Source organism: Streptopelia decaocto (assembly GCF_964273445.1).
Source record: "Streptopelia decaocto genome assembly, chromosome: 2".
Classification (NCBI taxonomy): domain Eukaryota; kingdom Metazoa; phylum Chordata; class Aves; order Columbiformes; family Columbidae; genus Streptopelia; species Streptopelia decaocto.
The window spans coordinates 122055862-122081325 of record NC_138655.1 but is presented as its reverse complement, the minus strand read 5'-3'; the positions used below and the strand labels follow the sequence as shown (position 1 = coordinate 122081325).

General features: G+C 35.2%; 1 protein-coding gene across 1 annotated transcript in view; it reads right to left on the bottom strand.

Annotated features, from left to right (window-relative positions):
- The window catches only part of NEK10 (NIMA related kinase 10), a gene marked incomplete at its 5' end in the record, with an annotated part of 90818 nt that overhangs the window by 23713 nt on the left and 41641 nt on the right, over positions 1-25464 (bottom strand). Inside the window, 6 exons of the mRNA XM_082045870.1 lie at positions 839-887; positions 8114-8200; positions 8290-8473; positions 16959-17172; positions 21359-21429; positions 22007-22136. Coding sequence (XP_081901996.1) covers positions 839-887; positions 8114-8200; positions 8290-8473; positions 16959-17172; positions 21359-21429; positions 22007-22136 — 735 coding nt within the window. The remainder of the gene's footprint in view (positions 1-838; positions 888-8113; positions 8201-8289; positions 8474-16958; positions 17173-21358; positions 21430-22006; positions 22137-25464) is intronic.

The following is a 25464-nucleotide window of genomic DNA, read 5'->3' as shown; positions in this document are numbered from 1 at the left end:
CAGGGGAGGGGAATGAATGACAGCATTTTAAATACTTACATATAATAGTTAGGTTAAAGGTAAGACAAAAGAATTGTTCAGGATGAAGATGGAGCCAACAGTGATTTTTGTTGTTGTTGTTCAGATGTGAAAGAAAAGCAGAAAAAAAGAAACAAAGAACAGAATCTATGAAAAAAGAATGGTGCCAAGGAGATCAGAAAAAAAAATGGTTGGTTAAGAATGTGTTTGACGCATTTTGAGTAAATAACGGAAGAAAAAGGAAAGACCTTTAGAAGGAGAATGGAGATGGCCATGTCATATTCTGTTTTGGTTTGTTTCCTTTTGGAAAGAAATATGAAGGAATCCAGAATTCCAAAAATAGATATCTACTTTTATACAGAAGGTCTAGAGGAGTTCAAAGGGAGAAGATAATATTCTAAACTATCAAATGTACAAACACATTTTTCTACAGAAAAACAGCCACTTAAAAAAAGCAAACCCAGAATTTAGCTACACAAGTAAATTCAGTTTAAGCTGATGTAGTTAAATGATGTAGTTTAATGTGTGTAGTTTAATGTAATGATGTAGTTTAAGCTGATGTCCACTTTTAAAACTATTTATCAGTTTAATGTCAGTTCTCAAATTACTCATTTAAAGCTTCTGTGTGCAAACACTCTCAAACGATATCCTCAAGCAGACTGTGTGTCATAGACTGAGGTAGAATTGCATTGTAAAAATAAGTAAGGAAACGTTCCATGAAGGCAATCATGCAACTGTTCCACTGTGAAACAACCAACTGGAACTGGTCATAACAATGATCAATTATATAATCTATATTAAAATCATAAATCATAGTTACCTTATCTGAGGTTGTCGTTCACAAGCAGTAAAACTTCGTTTAATTGTACCTGAAACAAATGCAAAAATAATATCTCTGCATTAAAAAAGAAATATATACATATATATACATATACATGTTAATATTTTCTATTTCCCAGACACACTGTCAAAATAACTTTTAAAAAACAGTGTTAAATGAACACCAAATCCCCATTTGCCTATGGAGCTGCTGTTTGATGCATCAAAGTTTTTTTCACACCATAACTAAAATCTCAGCCCCACAAAATATTTTAATAAATATTTTCAGAATTTCAGAGAAACTAAAAAAAAAGATGCTGGCCAGCCATCCACAGAAGATGTATCTGGATTTGCATTAACTGAGTTACTGCTACCACTGTAGCCACAACATTGTCTCTAGTCTAGATAAAAAGCTAGAACACTTACTCACTTTCTCCAAGGACCTTTGATGGGTTGGTTAAACCTTGTTCTACCAGAGTTCTATTGCCACCACTCTATTAGTTAACTATTCAAACTACTACATACGCAATACCTTATTTCTTAAGTAATCCCACTGATTTCAAGACCTTGAAAACTCATATGACCTGTTATTGTTCAAATATCTAATCAACAATAAAGCTGAACCCAAACATTTATGACATTTATTGCATAGTGCCAAAAATGTGAGAGGAGGGGTAATGTTTGATGATATTTATTATTTATACACTTGGAATGCATTGCCTTAATGTAAGTATTTGTCTTAAGCATTCGTCTTAAAACATTTCTTTAAAACCATTTCTTTGATGGTAATTTTGACATATAAGACCACAGTAAATGTTAACTCACTTTGAATGAGGAATAAGCATGTGTTTAAATCAAAAGATATTTCAGCTAACAGAAGGTCTGAGTAGTAAGATTAGGAAATCCTACAACAATTTTCCTGTACATTTAATGCATTAATTAATGCATCTTTGTTTACATGAGATGCTTTTCCACACTAGTAACATCTCAAGTACTACCATAAAACAAGAACAGAGGCATCTAATCACTCGAACAGTAGCTAAGAAAAAATATTTTATGCCTAACTTACACCAGTTTTCCCATTGCTCTTGTTACAGCAGTTGTATTAGTTCTAGAGCAACAGTAGAGGACCTTTAGAGAGCAAACACATTTCTGAGAGTCTTAAATTATTTCTTTGTGTTCAAACATACTTTCTGTTGTGCTTTATTTTTCATACTTTTCTGAGATCCTCTGAACTTAAAAAAAATATAAAAATAAAAAAAAAAGAAGCCCGAAAGAGGCTGGCATCTGTCACACAGAATTCACTTTAAAACCAAAAGAAATTATACATCTTTAGGTCAAATCTGTCTCCCTAAAAAGGGAAGGGAAGGGAAAAGTATTTTATTCCTTGCTAATGCTTTGCTTAGCAAAACAGACATTAAAACTCTAGTAGCTGACTCAAAAGAAAGTTTGATAAGAGTAGTTGATTTATGTAATAGCAAATAAACTAGGCCCTTACAGAAGCAAAGATGCTTCAATGAACTTTAACAATGAGACAGGAAATAGATAGGAAAATACAGTATTCACTGTCTAGAAAGTAAAGAAGGCTCATGAAATGAAAACTGTGATTGTGCCTATTCAAGGAGCAGATAATTTACCTGCTTAGGATGCAAACACAATAATACAAATATGAAAGTAGAAGCTCTGACTGAACCTGAGTCATGTTGCTTGGGGTAAGGATTTTCAGTTACAACCTCAGACACACTGTTATATACAAAGACTATAAATACATTATGGAAATATAAGCAAGAAAATCTGTAACAGAAGCCACTTGGCTAGAAAGCTAAGTTTGAACACAGCTGTTTCCTAGAATTTTAAAAACAGGTCCCCTTTCCAAATGTTCATACACAAAATTGGATTTGAAATACAATACCCTTTGGCTGTTTCAAATAAATAGTCTCTCTATCAGTAAAGGGCTCATACGCACATTTTCTTGATCAGTTTGATGACTAACCACATTTGACTTGCTAATCTGCCAACATATGAGTGTATTTGCAAGTGTATGATATTTCACACCAAAGAGTCTGTCTCACCACTCACTGTACATTGCAGAGATGCAATATTTTCTGATTCATATGCTAAATTAGGAAAATAATTAATGCTAAAAAAAAAAAAAGAGAAAAAACACAACAAAACCACAGACATCATGATGCCATCTTTCACATGCCATGTCAACAATAGCCAACACCCTTTAGTGCCATTTTTATTGCTTATTGTTATGTTAGAAACCCACTGATCAGCTACAACTGAGAGAGGAGTCTATAAAACTACATTGAAATAATTTCTTCAATAACTAAGCACAAGGAGACTCGGACATCTAAAAATCATTGTAATAAACACATTTATGTGTGTATACCCACATCCATGAACACTAATGGCTTTAGTTATAGTCCTTAGTCTGTTGTGTAAGAGTTCTGCTAATCCTACAAAGTCAGACAGGGAGTAATAAGCAACATAGAGGTGTAGGAAAGTTAACTAGCAGAAGTCATGGAGCACATAGCGCATAGTTCAGCCCAGGGTGTTACCTGGATTGTATTTCCTTTTACTCCATTGACATGGATGGAAGATCAAGGCAATATATGTTCTATTCAAATGCTTTGCAAGAGAGGATTTCTCAGTTAAAGATAATCTCATGGAAAATGAAATATAAATAACTTCTCTCTGGTTTTGTGCCCACCTTTGTTGGAATGTGAAAGACAAGCAAAAGCCAAATCATTTGATTGTCATCAGCCTTCCTATTCTGAATAGCTCTACGAAGACAGCATGTTTCAAAAAGATGGACCAAATTTGAAATCACTGTATCTTTGAAACTGGGTCCATCTTTTTGAAACACCTTCTATATATCAAATGAGGCATCAAGCATTTTTCTAAATGCTGCTTTGGTCTTTAAAGCTGATGTAATTATAGCAAATTCTAGGGCATTAGCTTCATAACGTGCACTGACATCAGTGGAAATCATACAAATACAATCTAATATGCAGCTTAGTGTTTTTCTCTTGCATGTCGTTTCAAGAAAAGAGCTTATAACATGATACGAGTTCAGAAAAAAATGGGAAGACAGTAACTTTTACTTCACCGGTATATAAAAAAAACCTCTGAAAACACTTTCCAGTTTGATCAGAGTGACGGGAAAATTGGATCAAGATTTGATATCAGCAGAAAACTTCTGTTGCTTCCATTTAATTCAAGCAGCTGAATTGAAGTGATTTTTTGAATGATGGCTTAATGATCTTTTCAGGAGAAAGGTCAAATTACCTTTATTTACACAAAATATTCTCCATAAGCTGCCTTTTAAATCACCGTATACTGGAATGGACAGTGTCAAACACATTAATTAAGCTGTTTTTCAGAGCAAACAGAATTACGTGTTTTGCTCGTGAGCAGTGACAACATGTACAGCAACAAAAGCTGACATAAAGATACTTTAAGCTTAATGCAAGCATCATACAGGACAACCAGGTACTAGCAGTTTTGTTCTAGCTGATGTCTTCAACAAAGTCCCATTACACTGAGGTCTCAAGAGAAATCTGAGTCTTAAACAAAATTAAACTAGGAAAAACAAGCCTAAAACCACTCTAAGACCTCAAAAATTCTTCACAGACAGCCCATTGTGCAAATTATGGGTTTCTTGATGTATTAATAATAATTCCCAAGCTTTCCCCTTACAAGCTAAAGTACCATATATAACAGATGTGTGAAGATCATACCCTTAAGACCAAACTATCTAAATGCCTTATGTAAAGAAGAAATATCTTCTCAAATCGTCACATCCACTAAAGAATAAAACTGATCTGAATAATAATTTTTTAAAAGTTCTGTTATCACAGAACTTGCAAGATATAAAGTAGCTGCCTGCAATTAAGCCCAAATTTTGAATGTAACTACTAGCTGCATACAACATTACTGAATGGATATTTATGTCCTACTGTGTTTGTTGCTATCCTCAGAAATAGTTAAATTTGGAGGTAAGTGATGACCTAAACTCAGAGCCCAATCATTTGCTACATAAAACATGCAGAGCTCCTATTTTGAGAGTATCCTAGTTCTACAAATCCCCAGTTACTCAGCTGGATACTTTTGACTGCTTTGAGCATTAACTGCACAAGACTCGAGCCCTGGCAGTGTGTAAACAAGTTGTTTTTCTAAAAGCTCAAAGATATAGGAGACCCTTCTAGAGCTACATCACTAGAATATTCTTCTGGCAGATCTGTGGTCTCTTCACTACACGGTAACTCTGAATACTATTGCATTGCAGAAATTTTGGCAAGAAAATCAGTCCTTAATCTCAATGTCTTTGTTTATTGATCAAAAGACAGATAAGTTCAGAGATTCCTCCAAAGGCGGGAAACATATATTAAGTTATGAGGTAATAGAAAAACTCCTAAGCAAGATACAGCACAACAACAGGACTGTGCACTGAGACTTTTTAGCCTCATGAAAAGCCAGTAGCTGAACAATTACAAAAGGGACTTACTGTATGCTGACCCATTTCTTGTGAGGAAGGTCAGAAAGCAAGTACCTAAAATTCTAGAGACTAGGGTTTTCTAACAGCATATGTCATACAGAACTAGTCTTTCAACGTATCTAGCATATTGTCCTGATTGTGGTGTAAATGAACATGATTCAAAACAATTATATTTTCCAAAAATATCTGACATACTAGCTCTACTGGACTACAATGCACTAAGAAACACTACACATTTTCCTGCTATTTGGTTTACACTGTAAACCAAAACCAGGTAAAAACCCCTTAAATATGACTAAGCTAAGATAAAATAGAGAACCTTCTTATTTTTAGAATAAGAAAAATAATGCAACTAATAAGCTATAATCATCCCATCACTCTTCATTGCTTTTTGACTCAATATGTCCCTATCCTCTGTCAATCTTTATCACTGCAAACTATAAAAACTTCAGGGAAAAAAATCGCATCTCCCACTACTGCCTCTACGCTTCTGAAATGTGCTGAATCTTGTTTTTGTAGGATTAACCATTTCAAGTAGCATGAACAACTATTCCAGAATCTACATATCCTGCATTTGGCAATCTTAGGAGTTGTTAAAGCAGCTGGTCTTGTAGAACTACATTGTCTAGACTAAGAACAATAATCCTTTTCTTAAAGCATAATTGAAAAGCACAAGGTATGTAAAAATATTATCACAATTAGTGGACTATAAAAAAACTAACTACTATCACACTGTCACTCACATGCGTATCAGCTTCAGTGCCACTGAACAACTCAGTATGTCACACATCTTTACAAAATATCACCTCGTTTTTAAAATAGAGCAATGTTTTTCTATGTTTGTAGATAATGTTTTCTCTGAAAGTGGTGTGATGGCAGCACGATTAGACAAACCCTTTCAAGACCCTGATCAATACACTCATAGTTGAAGCACACATTTTCATGTTAGCAGTTTCCAAGTGAGCTAGATGAAAGCTGGTCACATTTTCCCCTGTGAAGCTGACATGCTTGACAAAACCACGGCTGATAATTCATACACTGTTAGCCATTTGTTAGCAATGAATGGAGCATAACCCAAGCAATACCGAAGTATTCTGAATTTATAATACTTTTTTTAAAGATTTTTTTTTTCTGAAAAGAAGAAAAATTTGACAGTATTACAACTGATCTACAATGTTGATGTCGACATAAGGTAGAAACTACAGGTCATCTAAGAAGGTATGACTTCAGAATTATTTTTTTGAAAAGGCAATCCCAAAATATTTAAATATTAGAAAAGGTTGATGTTTTGCTAATGTCAAGATCTTAACAAAGAAAAATTAACAACAAAGAAATCATTACCAATAACACTTTGGGTGTGGCAAGTTACTACACAAAGATTTCAAATATCTGTATACAGTGCTGAATTAAGCATTGTATAAGAATTCCATTTCTAAGAGATGGACAATGTGTTACACTTCAGTATAAACACCGAAATAGAATATTGCCTCTGCAGGCTGCTTTTCCTCAAGATGTTCCTTCTATGCAGCCCCACCTCACAGTCAGACTAGGCTTCCCTGTACCCTGTAAGATTCTCTCGTGCCTCTCTCAGCACAAGAAAGTAACAAACCTCAATAATAAACTCAGGGCTGACTAGCCAGAGGTCCCCCAGCCTTTAGAATGGCAGGCTATCCAGTTAAAATTAGCAAATTGTGTTAATGGATTTTAAGTATCATTTTCAAATCATCAAATCAAAGCACTAATGGCTAGACATTTCAATTAAAAGCAGTCATATTTCTTCAGTACCTGGGCCAATCTAAAGAAAACCCAGCTAGCAAATAGCACTACAAACAGATAAAGTAATGCTATTTTATGTTTTTGAAGCCTGAGACTCTGAAAAAATAGAATTTGTTAATCTTCACCTTTTAAAAGGACAGTTTAAATCATCCCCAGATTTTCCGACAGAACTTCATGGGATAAATGGAAATCTCAAATTTTGCTCATCTCAAGTATCAATCTTTTTCTTCTAGTATAAAATGTTATTTGATTTTTCCTCCAGTCAGAATCCCATCCCATTTAATAGGCCAATCATGGTAGCTCAGAATTTAGCAGGTGGCTCACAGTGGTTATAGACGTTTCACTTTTTTTTTTTTTAATTGTCATATTTAGAATATAATTATAAAAACTGTTATTTTAAGATAATACCCAACATACCTGGTGCTTTCCTATCTGATTACCATAAATAACTACAAGCAGAACTAATGCTGTGTTTTGTCACATAATCCCTTCCTAATTTGAATCCAACCATTAAGCATTCCTTCAGTTCCATGTAGTCAATTCATGTGGACAGCCAAGGCTTACCTCTTTCAACTTTCTTTTTTACGCCCTCTAAGAGGGCATTACAGCGATTCATTTGCATAGCATTACTGTTACTGAGATAGAAGTTTCACACTGTCTTCTGTTTCTTATCAACACTAGTTACCTTATGCTTCAAATTAAAAACAACTTCTTTGTCGAGTTGCCCAATAATATTCTAGTTTTCACAGGCATTACTTCAAAATACAGGGAAAAGCTACACACAGACAATGTGATGCAAAATGCAATATGCTGGTAATTGCTGACAAAGAGGCACTTATTTTATTTTTCTTTTTCTTAGGACCCAGAACAGACAGTGAACTTGCAACAAATTGTGGAACTTCCTAATATTTTGGAGTAAACAACTACTATGCTGTTATTAATAATGTAATATTAATAACAGAAAGTACTGAACACTTTACTCTTAAAGAATCTTACCGATAGCAGACTCTTTCAGATTACTTGAACTGGAGATGCTTGAGTTGTCCAACATGTCCATCTCATCATCTAATTCAGAGAACATATCTGCACATAAAAAATGAATGCAAAAAAGCCTTTAACTCACCTCTGATCAGCATAACAGTACACCTAATACTTCTTTTGCTAATGACCACCTTTCTCAGAGTTCTCTAAAGTGCTATGATCCTCTATCAGGAGTTCTTCATACATTCTTTCCTCATCTTTTCCACATGCAGATTGACAATTATCAGCTGAGAGGTCACTATTTTCTGAAAATTCCCTTTTGCAACTGGTTGCTCCACTGCTGCTGCTGTGAAGACTCAACTTCTCATAATTTTTCTGACAAAGAAAAACAAAAAGGAAATGTTACATACTGTCCTTATCCAGCACTTATTAGAAAACCTGCATATGTCACTTCTATATAAACACACAAATAAAAATGTACTTTTTGTTCCCACTTGGCTTTTAGTCCAGGACTACATGCTACCTGGTTCAGTGAGTGGTTCTAAATTTAGAGAAAAACTTTCAAACTCTTAATATGAACAAATTATTTCTAGTCTTTACATAAAAAGCATCTTCGATCTTGATGAAGGACTTTTCATAACAAGCACTGAAAAGTGAAAAAAATGAAACATCCCAGACCAGAAAGAAATATTGAACAACACAAAAAATAAAAGACTGGACAAAGATAGTAGGTTCCCAGATATAAGCAATGGGAGATTTACTCTCTTCCAGCTTAGATAATAAACAGCAGATCAGTTGTGGTCAATACAAAACATGCACAAGAGTCAAGATGGTAGTAAAATATGAAGTGAACTTGATATGACATGATGCCAGAGACTCCCCAAGACTGAACTGACCAAATGTAGCAAGGGGTTCTTCAATTAGTATAAAATTCTGCTTCTGCTGTTATTGTTTATAGCTTTTCTGGAAAGAATAGACATCCCTGATGCTTGTTATTACTTCTATTTTAGTGCAACATATTTTGAAAACACACAGTTTTTATGAGCTCTTTACATATTCTTCCAAGTCTTCTCATATTATTTCTGTGTGATGAAAGAGAACAGGAGATAAATTATATAAACACATCAAATTAAACAAATTAGTATCTTTACTATTAAAGTAATTTAAGGAGATAATACATTCCTAAATACTTATATTCTTACCAAGTCTGTCAAAGACAATTTGGCCTGTATCTAAGGCAATATTCTTCCAAAGTCTCTCTCATTGAGTATCTTGACCTTATTGCAATATAGCAGAATGGGTGCATTCTGAAAACCCTTCCTCCTTCAGAAAACTAACTGCACCCCTGAGCACTGACTGTATCTCTGTGCACATAATGGTCTGATTCAATTATTTCCCCATTTTTCCTTCTGTTGCCAAAACTACAACATAATTTGTAAGAGATGGCATGTCAAGCTTTTCTCTTTAAATTTGGGTGGGAAAAGATAATTTCTTACTTAAGTACTGGACTGAGCTTACATCCAAGTTGGCACAATAGCAGTGACTGCAGTGTAGCACAGAATGGCAACCACCAAGGATGACTCTCAAGCTTACTTGAAGAGTCTAGTCATGGCATACGAGCATGTTTATTGTGCCCTGAACACTGAGTATACAATCACCGAAGAGAACCAATTCACCTATTCTGCATCAAAGAAAACAAAGTAAAGGGAGAGAAGAGTTAAACTGCATGGACATTCTAAACTTAAAACTCCTTTTGATATTGCCAATACTGAGCCTCACTAATTATTAACCATAGCTTGTAAATCAAGTGGAGTTAAGGGGGAAAAAAAAAAAGAAGTCAAAAAGACTGCTGCTGCCAACTGGTTTCAGATGTAACTGTCACATCAAGAAAAGAAACCTGTTTGAAATGCCTGATTTCTGTAGACCTCATGATAAAAAATCATCATACCTGCTACAGAAACTGTTCAGAGATGAGTGAAAGGCATCCTAAAGCCTTAAAGCACTTATATAAACTATAAATCTATAACCTGTCTATATATAAAATCTGGTCCATTTACATAATATCTGAACATAGAAATATACAATATTTTATTACTAATCTAAGAGTAATATATAGATTTACTATGAAATACTTTGCCCTACCTAGACAATAGCTAATAATTTTCCAAAGTGGGACTATATACTGTTGTTTCTCTTTTGAGTAGGATGCCTGAGTGATTTAGGACAGAAGTACACTAACTGGAGGAGGCTGGGATGTGAATTCAACATCACTCCTGCTCAGTGGGACCATAAAGACCTACATAAGTATATAAGGATATAAAGAATACGATTTTGAGAGAAAAGCATGGAGAAAGTATTCTTCAACACCTTGAAACAACCACTTTTATATCCTTAGAGAGACTTCTTCCTGACAGGCAGAAAAACAGACATTGATCCTTTGAAGAAATCTGTTCAAGAGTGGGATTTTCGAAATACCACAAACATTGAAACATGACTTAGATTGACACATGTTCATTTGAACTGTGTCCATACCTACACTTTCGTCTAGAGTCCAGTATTTTACAAATATTTCTGGAGGCTTCATCAGTTGATTCAGTTTATTTTCACATTTTCATAATAAACAAGTACCTCAGTTTCCCCATGGCTCCGATTGTTTCCCATCTTTGTTGAAATGAACTCTGCTTTCTAGTATAAACAAACACAATTCTAAAGGAAATATACAAGGAAAAGAGTCCCTGTGCAAAAAATGTTTAAATTATAGGCCATTTTTTCTTCTCCAGAATTCATCTTTATGACTGAGCAAAAGCAGCCCTGAAAACACTGGAAATTTGTATCTCAGCCATGAAAAAAATCTCTGTCTGCAAGCTGACACTCTTCACCCATATCCTGTACACTTGCACTGTCTCCCTCTTCACTGGTCACCATTACCACTGTAAAATCAGATATACTTTACTTTTGGAGAAGTGAAATCTCAATTGTTTTTTTCAACTTCCAACAGAAATGTAATCTTTTAAAAATTGAAATTAACACTGTCAAAATCCAAAAAAAACAACAACAACAAAAGAACCACACACACACATAGGTTTAAATAAAATGTTTAACTAAAATAAAGACATTGATCTTTTGTTTAGCTCTGTTTTGCCATATTGCTGTCCAAAAGAATTAACTTTTCTGTCTTCAAGAAATATAGAGCTCTCTAGTGGCATTCGCAAACACTGTTTACTTAATCTTCTTTCTTAGAGACAAGTAATTACTTCATTATACTAGTCAATTGAATTTCTGTTTCAAGAAAAAAAAAGTAACAGAACTACTTCCATTATTAAAATATTTGTAAAAGACTAGAAGTAGAAGGTAGCAATAAAATGAGCAATGGCTAACATTAAATTGTCAGGAAAAAAACCCATACAAAATCAAAGTATTTGTTTCTATAGTCAGCTCTTGTGCACTGGGAACAAGAAGTAGATGTTATTCATAATGGTTCTGGTAAGGCTTTTGACAATGTTTCTCATGACATCTTACAAGAAATCTAGGGAAGTGCGACCTAGACAAAATCATGATCAGTTGGCTGTACAATTGACTGTAAAAACTGTAATGAACTTGGTAACTACTTTGAGTGTTTGTTAAACTGAAAATTGGTAGTAAGCATGATTTTTCAGGCTTCCTTCTAACTTTTTTCCAAAACCATTCAAAGTTATCACTATGATAATCTGTATAATGGGGTAGATAGCCTGCCTACTAAATGTGCATAGGCCGTGATACATTCACATCATATATCATGTTACTGCATATATATCATACACAGAGTTGCATCAATACAAATGGTGATAGTTTTTGAAGAAAGTTTTGACAAACTGGATAAACTAAAAAAAGCTGATGAAGTTATAATAGAGAAAATGTAAAGTTTTATGAGCAGGGAGAAACAACTGTACAAATTCACGGACTGGGGAGGACTGGTCAGACAGCACCTCTGCAGGAGAAGACATGGGGATTTGGGTTGATGAAGAACAATACCATGCTGTTATGAAAAGGTAAACATCATACTGGGATGTTTAAAGTGAATCATCTCCAAGAACAGTGTAATCTTTCTGCTTGGGACCAATAAAATTCTTGGTTGGAATAACTGAGTCCAGTTTTGAATGCTGCACTTTAAAGATGTGGAGAAACAGCAAAGTAGAGAAATGTGAATAATCAGAGGTCTACAAAACATGACTTACAAAGTAATACTGACAAAATTTGATTATTTAGCCCAAAGAAAAAAATTACAGAGGGGAGATATATCCCAAAGGAAATAACTCTTACATATTCCCACTGTGGCGAGGACAAAAAGTAATTAAGTGTTCAACGCAACTATCGCATCTAGCTGGGATCCTGCAGAGAGAACTAAGTGTTCATACACTATGTAACAGGTTTGAATGTGCTCAGTAAATGCAGTGTTCTGGGTACATTCTGGACTTTGTGCTCTCAGAGCAATTATATGACATGCAAGAGTGCGTCTGAAAAATTCAAGCGTCATATACATCCCATATGCGCACATGCGCGTGTCCATCTAACGTCTACTAGAAACAAGACATACATAACACATCTACTCTTTCAAGAATACAAAGCGAGACCAACATTTTTGGAAAGCATCATGTTAACTGCAGATACAGTGTATATGTTCTGTGGGTGTGCCCAGGATTTCCACTTATCTTCTGACAGTGCTTCAGGCATCCTCATTGTTTCCCAGACACTATCTTCAGATGGGAAAAAAAACCTTATTCAGGCATACGGCTGCTGACTGTAAAGACAGTTTTTGCACTTCTGCTGATTTCAAACTGTTCTCTAATTTAGCATAGTTGGCCTTGGGAGAAACTTTTTATCACTTGACATTTTTATGACTGACTGGTCAAATACCTGTTTTTGCATAGTTATTTTATTCTCTGAACATAAATAGTATAAATCTAAAAAGGTTATTTTCTTCTTATCACACCAGCTGCAATTTCTAACATTTAAACTTGAATTCCAGTACCTGCTGTATAAATGCCAAAACAGAATGGTGTCAAAACAAAATCATTGGAGTGAAAGGTGGAAAAAGAAAACAATTTGTGGAAGGCTAAGGTTTCATGACATTCCTGAGCCCTCACTCATTTCCAAAGCAGTGGGAATTGTATATAGCAGTGCACAGACAGGCACTATCACCCTTTTGTTTTTTCATAAAATTAATAACCAATTTTGAACACAAACAGAATTGAATATTCTAATCTAACATAATAAGCCATTGTATTCTAAGTGTTTTTAAATCAAATATACTCTTTGCTTCAAATAATAGAAAAATAGTTGCTGCATTCACACACAGTTGTTTTAAGGAAAAAAAAAATCTTCCACGCATTGATCGGCTAAATTGGGCAAAATATATACCTATACACAAAGAAAAAGGTAAATGAAATTAAGATTAATCCAATCTTCGTCTTTTTCTGAGTTAACAAAAAAAAAAAAAGATGACTTAAAATCAAATTACTAACTAAGTACTACTTTGTAATGCATGTGGCAATGCTTAGAAACTAACATGATTATTAGTACAACAATTGCCAACAGTGCAGAACTTGAGGATGGGGGAAAACGACTTGGTGAAAACACAGTTTAAACATTTTGTGTTTTTTTCCCTTTCAGATAGCATCTGTGATCCTGGCCTTTCTTCTTTTAAAACCCTGAGGAAATTGATGGCTCCTTTTAATTACAAGAGTTGCCAGTAGCCTGCAGGGTGCTTACAAAAGAATGGATTCTTAAACCATGATGTTTAACCCTTACCCTTTGGCCACACATGCCTGTGGATGAAGAAGAAGATTGGGATAAATAAAATCCATTCCTGTGGATAAAGAAGAGCGGGAGCAGTAGCATGGTCTTTATTTACAAGCATTCCTACAAAATGCTTCACAGTTATTTACATTAGGATCTTTGTTGTACAAGGGACATACAAAGAAATCCCAACGTTTCTCAAGACTTGAGGTACACCATTCATGTTTCTAAACCAATCTGGAAAAGACATAATACAATCTACTCTTAATTATTAATATCTACAGGTGGATTATAAAGGTTTATGCTACAGAGAGAAGACAGGAAACTGCATCAGCTACTTCAGGTCTCACCAGGCTCTTTAGTTTAGATGTAGTCCTGCCTGAAAAAACTGTTATACAGCTTTTTTCACTATTTCCAGCCAATAAATGGTTGAACTGCTTCTGCTAGAGAGAGAGACAAGTAGGTTTCTTAGTCCAGGCTGTAACCACGCTGGCTGCAAGCAGAATAATCAGACTACGTCTCTGTCCACCAGAAGTGCAATATCTTGATAACTGCAGATGTAGGTCTGGAAGGGCCAGTGTTGACCTGCAGCTAAAAATCGTATCTAGACAGAAGACAACTCACCTTGGCTATCCTCTCATCTCTTTAAAGGAAAATATTAAAAAAATACTTCTATTATTAGTTAATTCACCCACTGTTTTGAGACTCAGATTTGGCCTGGAATACAGAAAACTCAACTTTGCCACTGGCCTGTTTGATGACCTTATACAAACTGCCTTTTTCCTCTCCACCATTTCCTACCCAGAGCATGAAATTATACTATTGACCATGCTGAAAGGAAAGGTACTATGTGAGAGATAATTACTACTATAATTATTACTTGTTTGGGTCCTCTGTACCCTGTGTTAAGTCAGCAACCTAACTACCCTTCTCCAATATCATCTACTGACCTGCCTTTCAATTGCCTACTTATCAGCTTCCATATTGGTCTTAAACTACTTATAAAACAGATTCCACTCTGGCTCCAAAAGTTCTATGCTGTATAGTTCGATCAACCAGGACAGAGCGTACACTCTTTATTTCAGAAACATTCACAATACGACACAACTGGGATGAAAAAGGAGGCCACAAATATATTTTAGTAGAGAGACAAAAAAGTATAAGGTAGCTGGCTTCAACAAAACATTGAACTACATGGCAGAAACACTGAATTCTGTAACACCATGGGAAAATGACAAATTACCTGGCTGTAGGATTGCTGAGGCCTTGACTAAGATTAATTATGTTGTCCATACCTCACAGAATTTTTATTTTGGGAACAGCTGCTTGAAATTCTTCCTAGTACTTTTAGTCAGAATATTGTCAAACTAAAGAATGAAGTCAAACTTTTCAGGAATAATTATTCTCTTTACTAGAAATCCTCCAACTTCATAAAATTTTCCTACAATACTGAGAACATGGAAACAACATGTTTCCTTGTAGCACTTCTGTGAAATTCAAACGATCCTAGCCTGAGTTATTTTTCACAGCAAGGACACACAATTAAGTCTACCACTTCTCATTACTGAGCCATATGCCCCATAGCTTCTGTAGAGTTCTGTACCCATGTCTTTAAATATACATAATAAAATATCCATTGGAGTGGATCTAGAATTACTGTATTCCTTCCTTGAGAAGACTAGCCATTAACCCCCCAAAATATTGGTTTGTAGATAGGCATATTTTTCAAGGATTTATACAAAACAGAAGTAGTCTTACTTCAATGTAAAGCTATTACTTCTATTATATCTTACAAATGTGTGGATAGGGCACTCTTCTCTCACAGACAGGATAATTGCATTGAAATCCCAAATCAAGCAGTTTTCCATCCATAGTACTTTTTTTTTCTTCGCAAAATTCACCACAGTTATGCAAGAAAACAACTACATCAAGACATGAAAAAAAATAATGACATACAACAAGCTTTCAAACGTGTAGGGTAAGAAAACTCAGAAAACATGGAAAATAATTGCTCATACTGTTTTAAGTTATAAATCCTACTCAGTATTTTTCTTTCACCTCAGTACCTCTTATGTTTCAAATGGCAGGGGTTTGTTACATTATTTCTGGAAGTTTTTGGCATTCTTTTTCTTGAAAAAAAGAAATCGTGTAATACAAATAATGATCTTGGACCGGTAGGTCAAAAAACTACTCAAAATAAATGGTTAACAATTTCTACAAGTCTTAGGTTTGGCCAGTAAGGTGAAGACAAACATATTAAAAAAATAAATCTATGAGTTCAGGACCACGTGTTCCTGAAAATCTTTTTCCTACATAGAGGTTCTTCAATGAAAACTATTGAGCCCTAATAAAAAGAAACTAAGAGAGATAATAGGTGAACAGAGAAGAGTAGCTGTATAAATTATAACTTTGCTTCACAATGACCATAACAATAATTTTCACAGTGAGTTTTTACTACATAAAAGCATTGTTCCTGTATTTTTAATGTAAATTCTTTGAGATCATATACAAGTTTGGTTCATTATGTAACATACTGATGTCCTTCATGGAGGGTTCTTAAAACACGGCCTGAAGCAAATGGCATAATTTTAAGAAGCAGTTCTGCAGAACTGTATCACACAGTAAGAAAGCATGAGCAAATACCTTATCAACATCACTGTTCTTTATTTAGCAATCTGTAATTAAAAATTATATTTGTGTAAGTTCCATTTTCTAGGTTTCATTGTTTGTGACTCACACACAAGATTACCCATTTGTTCCACCCTAGCAAGCCTTTATTCTCCTATTCACAAACCATTCACAAGTGTGCAGTAATAATTAAACGTTATCAGATTCTATCAAAACTGCAAGTACCTCCAATTTTCCAACATGGAGTGATATACGTTTTTAAGATAATTATTTTTCCTGCATAAGCATGTCCACAAAAAATGAATGAATGCCTTGTTAAGAAAAAATAGAGATCCTGCACGGAAAATTGTTCTAAAAGGATGGGTTGCTTTGATTTATTTTCTGCTTTGTTGTACCTTATTTTCTCAGATCTGGCAAACAATGATAAGAAAAAATAAAGCCTAATACATCTACTTACTTGTGATAAAATGGAAAGCTGATGATGCTGGGTTACTGCATTTCGATTAGCCTCCATGAAGTACCTCTGGGTTCGTCTCCTCTCCCGATCCAGTTTCTTCTCCAACATGAGATGAGAGGTGGATAAAACATCCAGGTATTTCATCATCACATCGGACAGCAGTGAGCTGACCTCCACTATGTCTGGACGTGCCTCTGCATCAGGAGTCAAACATCTACAGAAAAAACATTCTCTGATGAAAGCCAACTACTTCTTTCTAAAAACCTGTTTACTACCACGGCATTCCTCCATTGGAATTTATCAAGCTGTGCTGGCCAGAGAGGGGTATGAAGACTGAGGGCAGCCTCAGCTACAGCAGCCATCAAAGTGTGGAGTTCAGAATCCTGAGATGAGTGAGAAAGACTGTATGGTTACAACACAGGACTTCAGGAGAGCAGAATTCAGCCTGTTTAAGGGTCTTTCTGGTAGAATCTCACAGAAGACTGCCCTGGAATGTAAATGGAAAGCATGGGAAAGCTTGCTAATCTTCAGGGACACCTCCAGGTGCAGGAACAGCCCACTCCTGCATGTAGGAAGCAGCAATGGGCTACACAGGAGTTAGGAAAAGCTGAAGCTTATCTGGAGTTCAGACTAGCAATGGATGTGCAAGGGAGAATAAAGGCCATCTATAAGTACATTGACAACAAGAGAAAGGCTAAGGAAAATGTGGACCCACTATGTAACCCAGTGACAAAGGACATGGAAAAGGCTGGAGCATTCAATCCCTTTTTTGCTTCCATTTTCACTGGGAAACTTTGGCCTTAAATGTTCCAAATCTTTGAGCCCATCTGTAGAATCCACGTGCATTAAGCATTACCACACAGCAGAAAATATAGTGAGAAAGCATTTAAGCCAACTGAACACACACAAGTCCATAGGACCAGATGAGATGAGCCTGAGGGTGTTGATGAAACTGGCCAATGCCACTATATATCATGCCTGAAAAGATCAGAGGGAGGTTGCTGTAGCCTGGAAAAAGTTGAACATCACATGTGTGCCCAAGAAGAGCAAAAGGGAGGATCCAGGAAGCTACTAGCCAGTCAGCTTCACCTAAGTCCCTGGGAAAATAACAGAACAAATTCCCCTGGAAGTAATTTTCAAGCACACGAAGGACAAGAATGTGAATGGGAACAGCCAAACAGATTTACCAAACAGCAGTCATACTTGACTAGCCTGATTGCTCTCTATGATGAGATTACTGGCTCTGTGGTCTAGGGTAGAGCAGTATATGTTGTAGGTAGCTTTATTTTAGCAAGGCCTTTGACACAATATCCCACAGTATCCACAGGACTATAAGACAGGTAGATAATTGGCTGAACTTCCTGGCTCAAAGAGATGTCATCAGCAGTACAAAGTCCAGCTGGTGGCTAGAAGTAGCATCCTCCAGGGACTGATATTGGTACAGTACTGTTTAATGTCTTTATTAATGACCTAGATGATGGGATGGAGTGCATTCTCAAAAGGTTTGTGAACACCAAATTGCAGGGATTAGTTGATACACGGGGAAGGGCTGTTCTCGGAGGGACCTGTGCCACCTACACAGAGATCTGGTTGCTATCTACATAATGGTAGGGTATAGAAAATACGGAGCCAGATCCTTCTCAGAGGGGCACAGTGATAGGGCAAGAGACAACAGGCTCAAGTTAGAACACAGGAATGTCTAATTAGATATAAGGATTATTATTACCACTACTACTTTTAATCACAAAGGCAGACAAGCACTGAAGAGGTCCCAGAGAAGTTGTAGAATCTCCATCCTTCAAGATATTCAGAACTCAGACAAGACCCTGAGCGGTGAGCAACCAGATCTAATTGTATCTGCTTTGAGCAAACGGACTAGATGACCTCTGGGGTCCCTTCCAACCTAAATTACTCTACAGTTCTATGGTTCTTGCTTCAGGCACTCTAGGTAGCTGTTTAGTAACAGTAATAATATTCTATTAGATCTATTTTTAAATCCTCTGAATATTTTGTAGGTAGTATAGGACATGAGAGTCGATAGGGACCATTCTGCATGCACTATAAAGGGTCTTAAATCTGTTAACTCCAGTGAACCTGATAATATACTATGACTTCCCTGAAGAATACTACTGACCAGCTAGCACACAGATACACTTAACCCAACACCCTTCCCTAAAGAAAGTGTCACAGAATCATTTTACTACTTCCTACAACAGTACTTTCTAAATAAACATAACTGCCATGTAAAGTAGCAGTTTTGAACAGGTTTTATAGTACTTAAACTTCTTGACTTTAATATTTTTCTGTTTAAATTTGCTCAAATCCACTGATTCATCTCATTAATTTTCATAACTTTGTTAATCTGTCTGACTCAAAATTTTATATTTACTTTAAACAGACGCAAGCTTTTCACCCTTAGGAAAAAATCAAATAGAACATTTCTTATTTTAATCCAATAATCTAATCCATTGGACCAATGAAATTGGTTAAAATTTACAATAACAATGTGAGCTGGAAAAGATTTCTGATAAGTCCTAAATCCATTTCCCATGCATCTATTTATTTATGACTAAACATTGAGTAGACTGATGTTGAACTCCGAAGGACTTTGATTATTATGAGTCCAAAACTTTCTTTAGTAGCCTAATCCAATAAAACTGTATTTTAATAATAACAATACTGAATGATGATGATAACACTAAATGCAAATTTACAGTTGCAATGTGAAGCTTTCAATGTTTTTTCTAATCATTATCAATAAATTATTTTTTCTATTTATGACATTCAGCTTTGAATATGTGTTGTGCTTCAGTCATCTGGAAAGAAGAACTTCATTTCTGTTAATGTTTCCTCATCTGTATTATAAGTAAAATCTCATTATTACTGCTTATCTTTAATGTTCTTTATTATTTTTAAATATCTCACAAAGCCTAAGCCAAAGCCTAAACATAATATTTCATTTGAAGATTAACCCATAATAAGGGAATCAACATTAAAAGAATATGCTTCCCACTGCTATTAAAATAAGCAGAAAAACTCTCACGTTATGGGAAAATTTAATTTTAATATTTTCATGCAAATACCCATTTAATCATGTATTTAAACCAGTTAGCTTCCATAGTAGCCAGCCTCATGATGATATGAGACATTCAGTGAACCTGTTTAATACAGCCACAATATCTACAATCATAAATAACTCAATAGCTGGCCTTGAAAACGCCAGAAAAGCTTCCTATTACAGAGTTTGCCATCATTATCAGGAACTAAAAGAAGGAAAATACAGAGGGCCAGATACTCACATAACTTTAAGTCACTGATAAAGATGTGTTCAAGATTTATAGGAGAATGTAATAGATACCAGTAGTAATATGATGTGACTGGAAGATATTTTCTGGATGCACCTGACATTACTATATTATTCTTAAATAGCAAGCGATGAATTAATAAAGGCAGTTATTCTAACTATACATATCTGTACATATTTGAAATATTAAAATTCATTTCAAGACCTCTTAAGCATAAACGTTATTTCTATTAGCTCCTATCCTCTACATTGTTGTCATGACCAGGACCTTGTCAATGTCCTTAAATACAGAAACCTTTTTGTACAATAAAATCTAGTATAAAATGTATAAAAAGTTACACTCTCTGTACAGTAAAGTGCTTTTTAGAGATGGAAAGTAAAAGCATCTTTTGTGCTAAGTGATGTTTTTCTAAAATGGAAAAATCAAGGGAGCTAAATCTCATAGAAGTGCACTAATTCACTCTCTATACTTTGCTTTACACATTACATTATCACTAGGAAGATGTATCCATAGCTAAGAGAAATATGTGGTGAGCGAATGGAACAAACACAGGCTCATCTTTTCCTCCATTATGGTGTAACCTTTGCTTTGTTCTCTCTGCTATCCTGCTAACAGGACTAGAAGGTAGTGGGAAACATTTCTATCAGCCAAATAAACACAGAAAACTATGACTGTGGCCTTACAGTGACCTATAAATAACACATTGCAACAGAGTTACTTCCTTGCCCATAAACACCCCTGAAAATCACTCAAAATGCTGTATTTTCATGGGAGAAAAAAAAAAAATCAATGCATAGGGAATCAACTGCAAACTGGTATTAAACTTCAGTACTGAGCATAAAGTCTATACTGGCTGGATAATTGTGCTGACTATACTGGCATGGGTTTTCCAGTTGCATGCATGCAACTATACTGCGTGTGGTATTAGCAGGGCAAGGAGATACCTCCATTCTTTAAATCAGAAGATATTTCACATTCAGAGACAAATACTGGCAGTTGCTACAGTCAGCGAACAGTCACATTACCACTCCTGGAAACATACAAACAAAACAACTTTTCTGCAGGATGTCCATACAAAACTAGATGAGTAATCACCTCTTAATGGTAAATGAAACTTTTTCAGAGTACAGTCCTTCTGGCACAGGTTCATACAGAGCCCCTACTATCTGCAAAAAAAAAAAAAAAAAAATAAAAAAAAATTACAGTTAAATGAAGAAAAATATTCCAATATTTATTTGAAGATCCCATATGATAAGTATTGTTCCTTGATTACATCATCAGCTCTAACTTGCAAAACAACTTAGAACACATCTTGCAATGCAGAATGTCACTTCAAATCAGGTATCCACATTAATGTACATAATCACTCTAGATCAAAGGGCTACAATATCTGAATAAGGGAAACATTTTTTAGTTGTGATCTCATCCTAAAGGTGTAATACTCAATGCTATGGAAAATCCAGTATTATAGTACATAAGAAATTTTAAATATCTAAAGTCCCTGTCACCACATGCAAGGACAGAAATATGCGAGTCTGAGAGGTAATAATATACTAACATTTACAAGCAATTTTTGCAATTAGTATGGCAAAATAGTAATCTGTACAATGTTAAACCCTTGCACTCATTCACACATCAGACCAGAGAGGAGTTTATGCTTCGATAACCTCAAACATAAATTCTCGTGGATCTAGCGAACACATGCAGAAATAATTGCTAGGTTGATCTGGCAAATCCAAATACCTTTGTTGCCAAGGAGAGCATATTTGTGCTGTAAAACGGTGGGTTCAGAGTTGCCATCTGATAAAGGATGCATCCCGCAGCCCAGACATCAGCCTTCTCTCCGTATGGCTCACTCTTTACGACTTCAGGGCTAAGTAAAAAGCAATGCAGTTCACAAGTGTTTAATTAATTCACCTAGAAGCAGGCTTATTTTTTTAAACACCCAATATTTAGTTAATTACTACACCATATTTTCAGAGCACATACAATTACATTCAAAAGGTCGCATTTATTTCCTTTACCAGCCAAATTCTTTAAGTGAAAGTGCAATTAATAGCTTTTCCACTTCTACTGCAGTTCTTCTCACAACACTAGTGGTTCGTATGTTGTTCGCTTGTCCTTTCCACTCATTTCATGTTACAATGTCTTTGGACTTAAAGGATACAAATGAACTACAGCATTCATAACTTGTTTACAATGATGATATTTCAATGTAATGGACCGGACAACAAATAAATACGTTACATCCTCTTGTAATTCAGATATCAGAAAGATTTGAATAAGAGTCGTGTATTTAGAATGCTAATGGATATGATTTCACTATTAATGTGGGTAAATACTTTACTTGTAATATAATTTTCATAGTCTTAAAACTACTGTAATGCATTCTCTGTGAGGATTTCACATGGACACTCAACAACCAGCCAAATGACAATAATAAAAAAACATTGTAGATCCATTTAAAGCAAAAGGAAGAAGGCAGTAATTTCAGGTTTTCACTCCATACAAAGCAGACTTCACTTCTCTTAATTTCCTGAGCACTTTTCATAAACCTGGATGATAATAGTTTACATTAGTAGGGACATTCTGATGCTGGAGTTCAAGACTTAGCAGTAAGTAAAGATCATATCACATAGTGTGGAGTTTTCTTCCGCTTAGCATGTTCTCTCTGTAATTATTCAGAGATACAAAAAAATTCTTGACTCCTTTCATCTGTAAAATCAACTTGAAAACCTACTTGTTTTCCTTTTCCTTTCAGCTTTGAATTTGGAACCATTAGATCAACTTCATGATTATACTACTGATATCTTTGGTAAAATGCCTTATTTCAGAGCTGAGAAGTACTGTGTACATTCAATTAATGATGCAGTCTGGATAAAGTATATTGGTTGAAGGTGTGCTGCTGATAGGCAGAAAACAGATTTTTTAAATAAATGGCCTGAGGTCCATTAGATAAACTGTTATGCTGAAGAGAAATTAAGTTATCTTAACAGAACAGAAAGTCACAACAGAAGTCAGAGTGTGAGAAGTGAGAGAGACTGACAGATCACACATTTCTGATAAAATTGATCAAGCAAGATATAAATTCCTGGATGAAACCAAATCAGCAATTTTCCTTGAATTTTGCTGCTGCTATTACTTAGAGGGGTATATAGGATGTTGAACATAATATAATACCATTTCTGTAATCAGACTGTCTTCATTCCTCACTGTGACACTAATTCACTAGATGACCTTGTCAAAATTTCATTTTTATGTATTAAATGTGCCTACTAGAGCAAACATGAATATTGCAACTTATCATATAGATGGTGATCTCATTAAGGCAAAGTACCGGTTTTAATAAAGTTCTAAGCGTGCTTCTATTCAGAAAAATTAATCTGACTTGAATTTCACAGCCCTTCATTCTAGTGATAATTTTCATGCATACAGAGATTTAGTTATAAAATATTATTTGTAAATGATTAAATAATATTAAAATCCCAAACTAGAGATTATTTGAGCCATACCTAGGTACCTATGCAAGAAGTCACATAGCAATCACAGAAAGAATAAGTTGAATACAGTCAAGAGAGAAACAGAAGCAACCATGATCTGGCCTGCAGAATCTTGTATTCATGAACAGCAGGGAAGAACCTAGCCTGATGTCCAGAGCAAACAGGAGTCTGTGGGGCTGGTGACCCAGAAAAATTCATTTGTTACTACTACGATTTAGAAATCACAGAATGAATACAGTGACAACAAGGTAGTAGTTTTAGCGTGGTTTCACACAAATGCATGATAGCTGGATGTTGATGAAGTCATTTAGTCTGCTTATTCATGCTGAAAGACTTCCTGTTCTAAATCCATATCTAATCATTTTTTTTTTTTTAAGTCAAAAGAACTTGCAGTAGAGTACTAGTTGATCTTTTATTCCAGAACAAATGTCTTTAGTCAGAAGTCTCTGATATTTAGACCATTAGGATGACCAATACCTTAAATAAATACTGTCTCATGCTTAAGAAGCACTTTACTGAAATAACATTTATCTAAGGTGACTATGAATGTTTTACAGAGAATATAAAATCCTATATTTATATGATGCTATGCTTTTGAGGCTAATTAATTCTGTAATTTAGATTTTTAAATAGAATTTTCAAATATCTATTTACTTTTAAGAGATATAGTGAAATCCCTCACCATGTTCTACAGGCTTGCCTCACCATCTGCTAGTTAGGAATGTGGGTGGGGTGCAGTAGTTGTTGACTAGCAAAACAGCTCTGCAGTCGAGTTGGATCTTTTGGATCTGCTCTGTTGAGGGATGCTGAGCAGCGAAAGTAGCCAGTTCTGTTCCTGTACGCTGCCACCCACAGCCAGGAAGGTGGCGGGAGTACATACGGTTTGTCTAATTCAGTTGGCAACTGTGTATAAACTGTCACTGTCTGGTCAAGACCAGAAAGAATGAGTAAAACCAGACTCTGAATTTTTTTCCATGAAAACCCTACAAAATCAGTCTTAGCTACAAACAGCAAAAATAAGTTTGAGGGTGTAGCACTGATATGACCACTTTTTGGTTTATTTGTAAAGGCAGTGTTCTTCCTTTAATTATTCCATTAGGCAATCTCGATTGGCTGAAATAGGACAGTGAGATTAATGAGATTTTTAGCAAACAGATGTCCATATCATTAAATACATTCAGGGTCAAAACAAAATACACAAAGGGAGAAACTCTAAGAGCTGATAAAGAATTTCATTTCTATTGCTCCAAGGGCTGATTGTAGTGCTCAGAAGCAGCAGTACTGATGTTATACTCTATGATATCCACAGTCTTGGATATTAAAAGATCAGCAGATACTTATATAATCAGTCATTTAGTTCTTGCAGGTAACATACTCAAGATAATCACTACAGCATTCCTTTAGGTTTGCAAGTCACTGCTCATTTCCAAATTACATATTCAAGCTGAAAAAGCTTACTCCAGCAGCATTACATTAACTGTAGGACCTTCCTTCACTGAACAATATTCCACAGCAAAAGCAAGGCTAAATCTTTCTAAATAAAAGATATAGAAATATATCCGCAGAATAATTCTCCAAATTCTCAGCATCCTTGAGCAGATGCATTTACCACTGTTTCTCAGAAAGTTCACTTTTGCTTAACATATCAGCATTGCTTTTATAATTACTAAGCCTTCTATGCCATCATCCTTAAAATGTCTT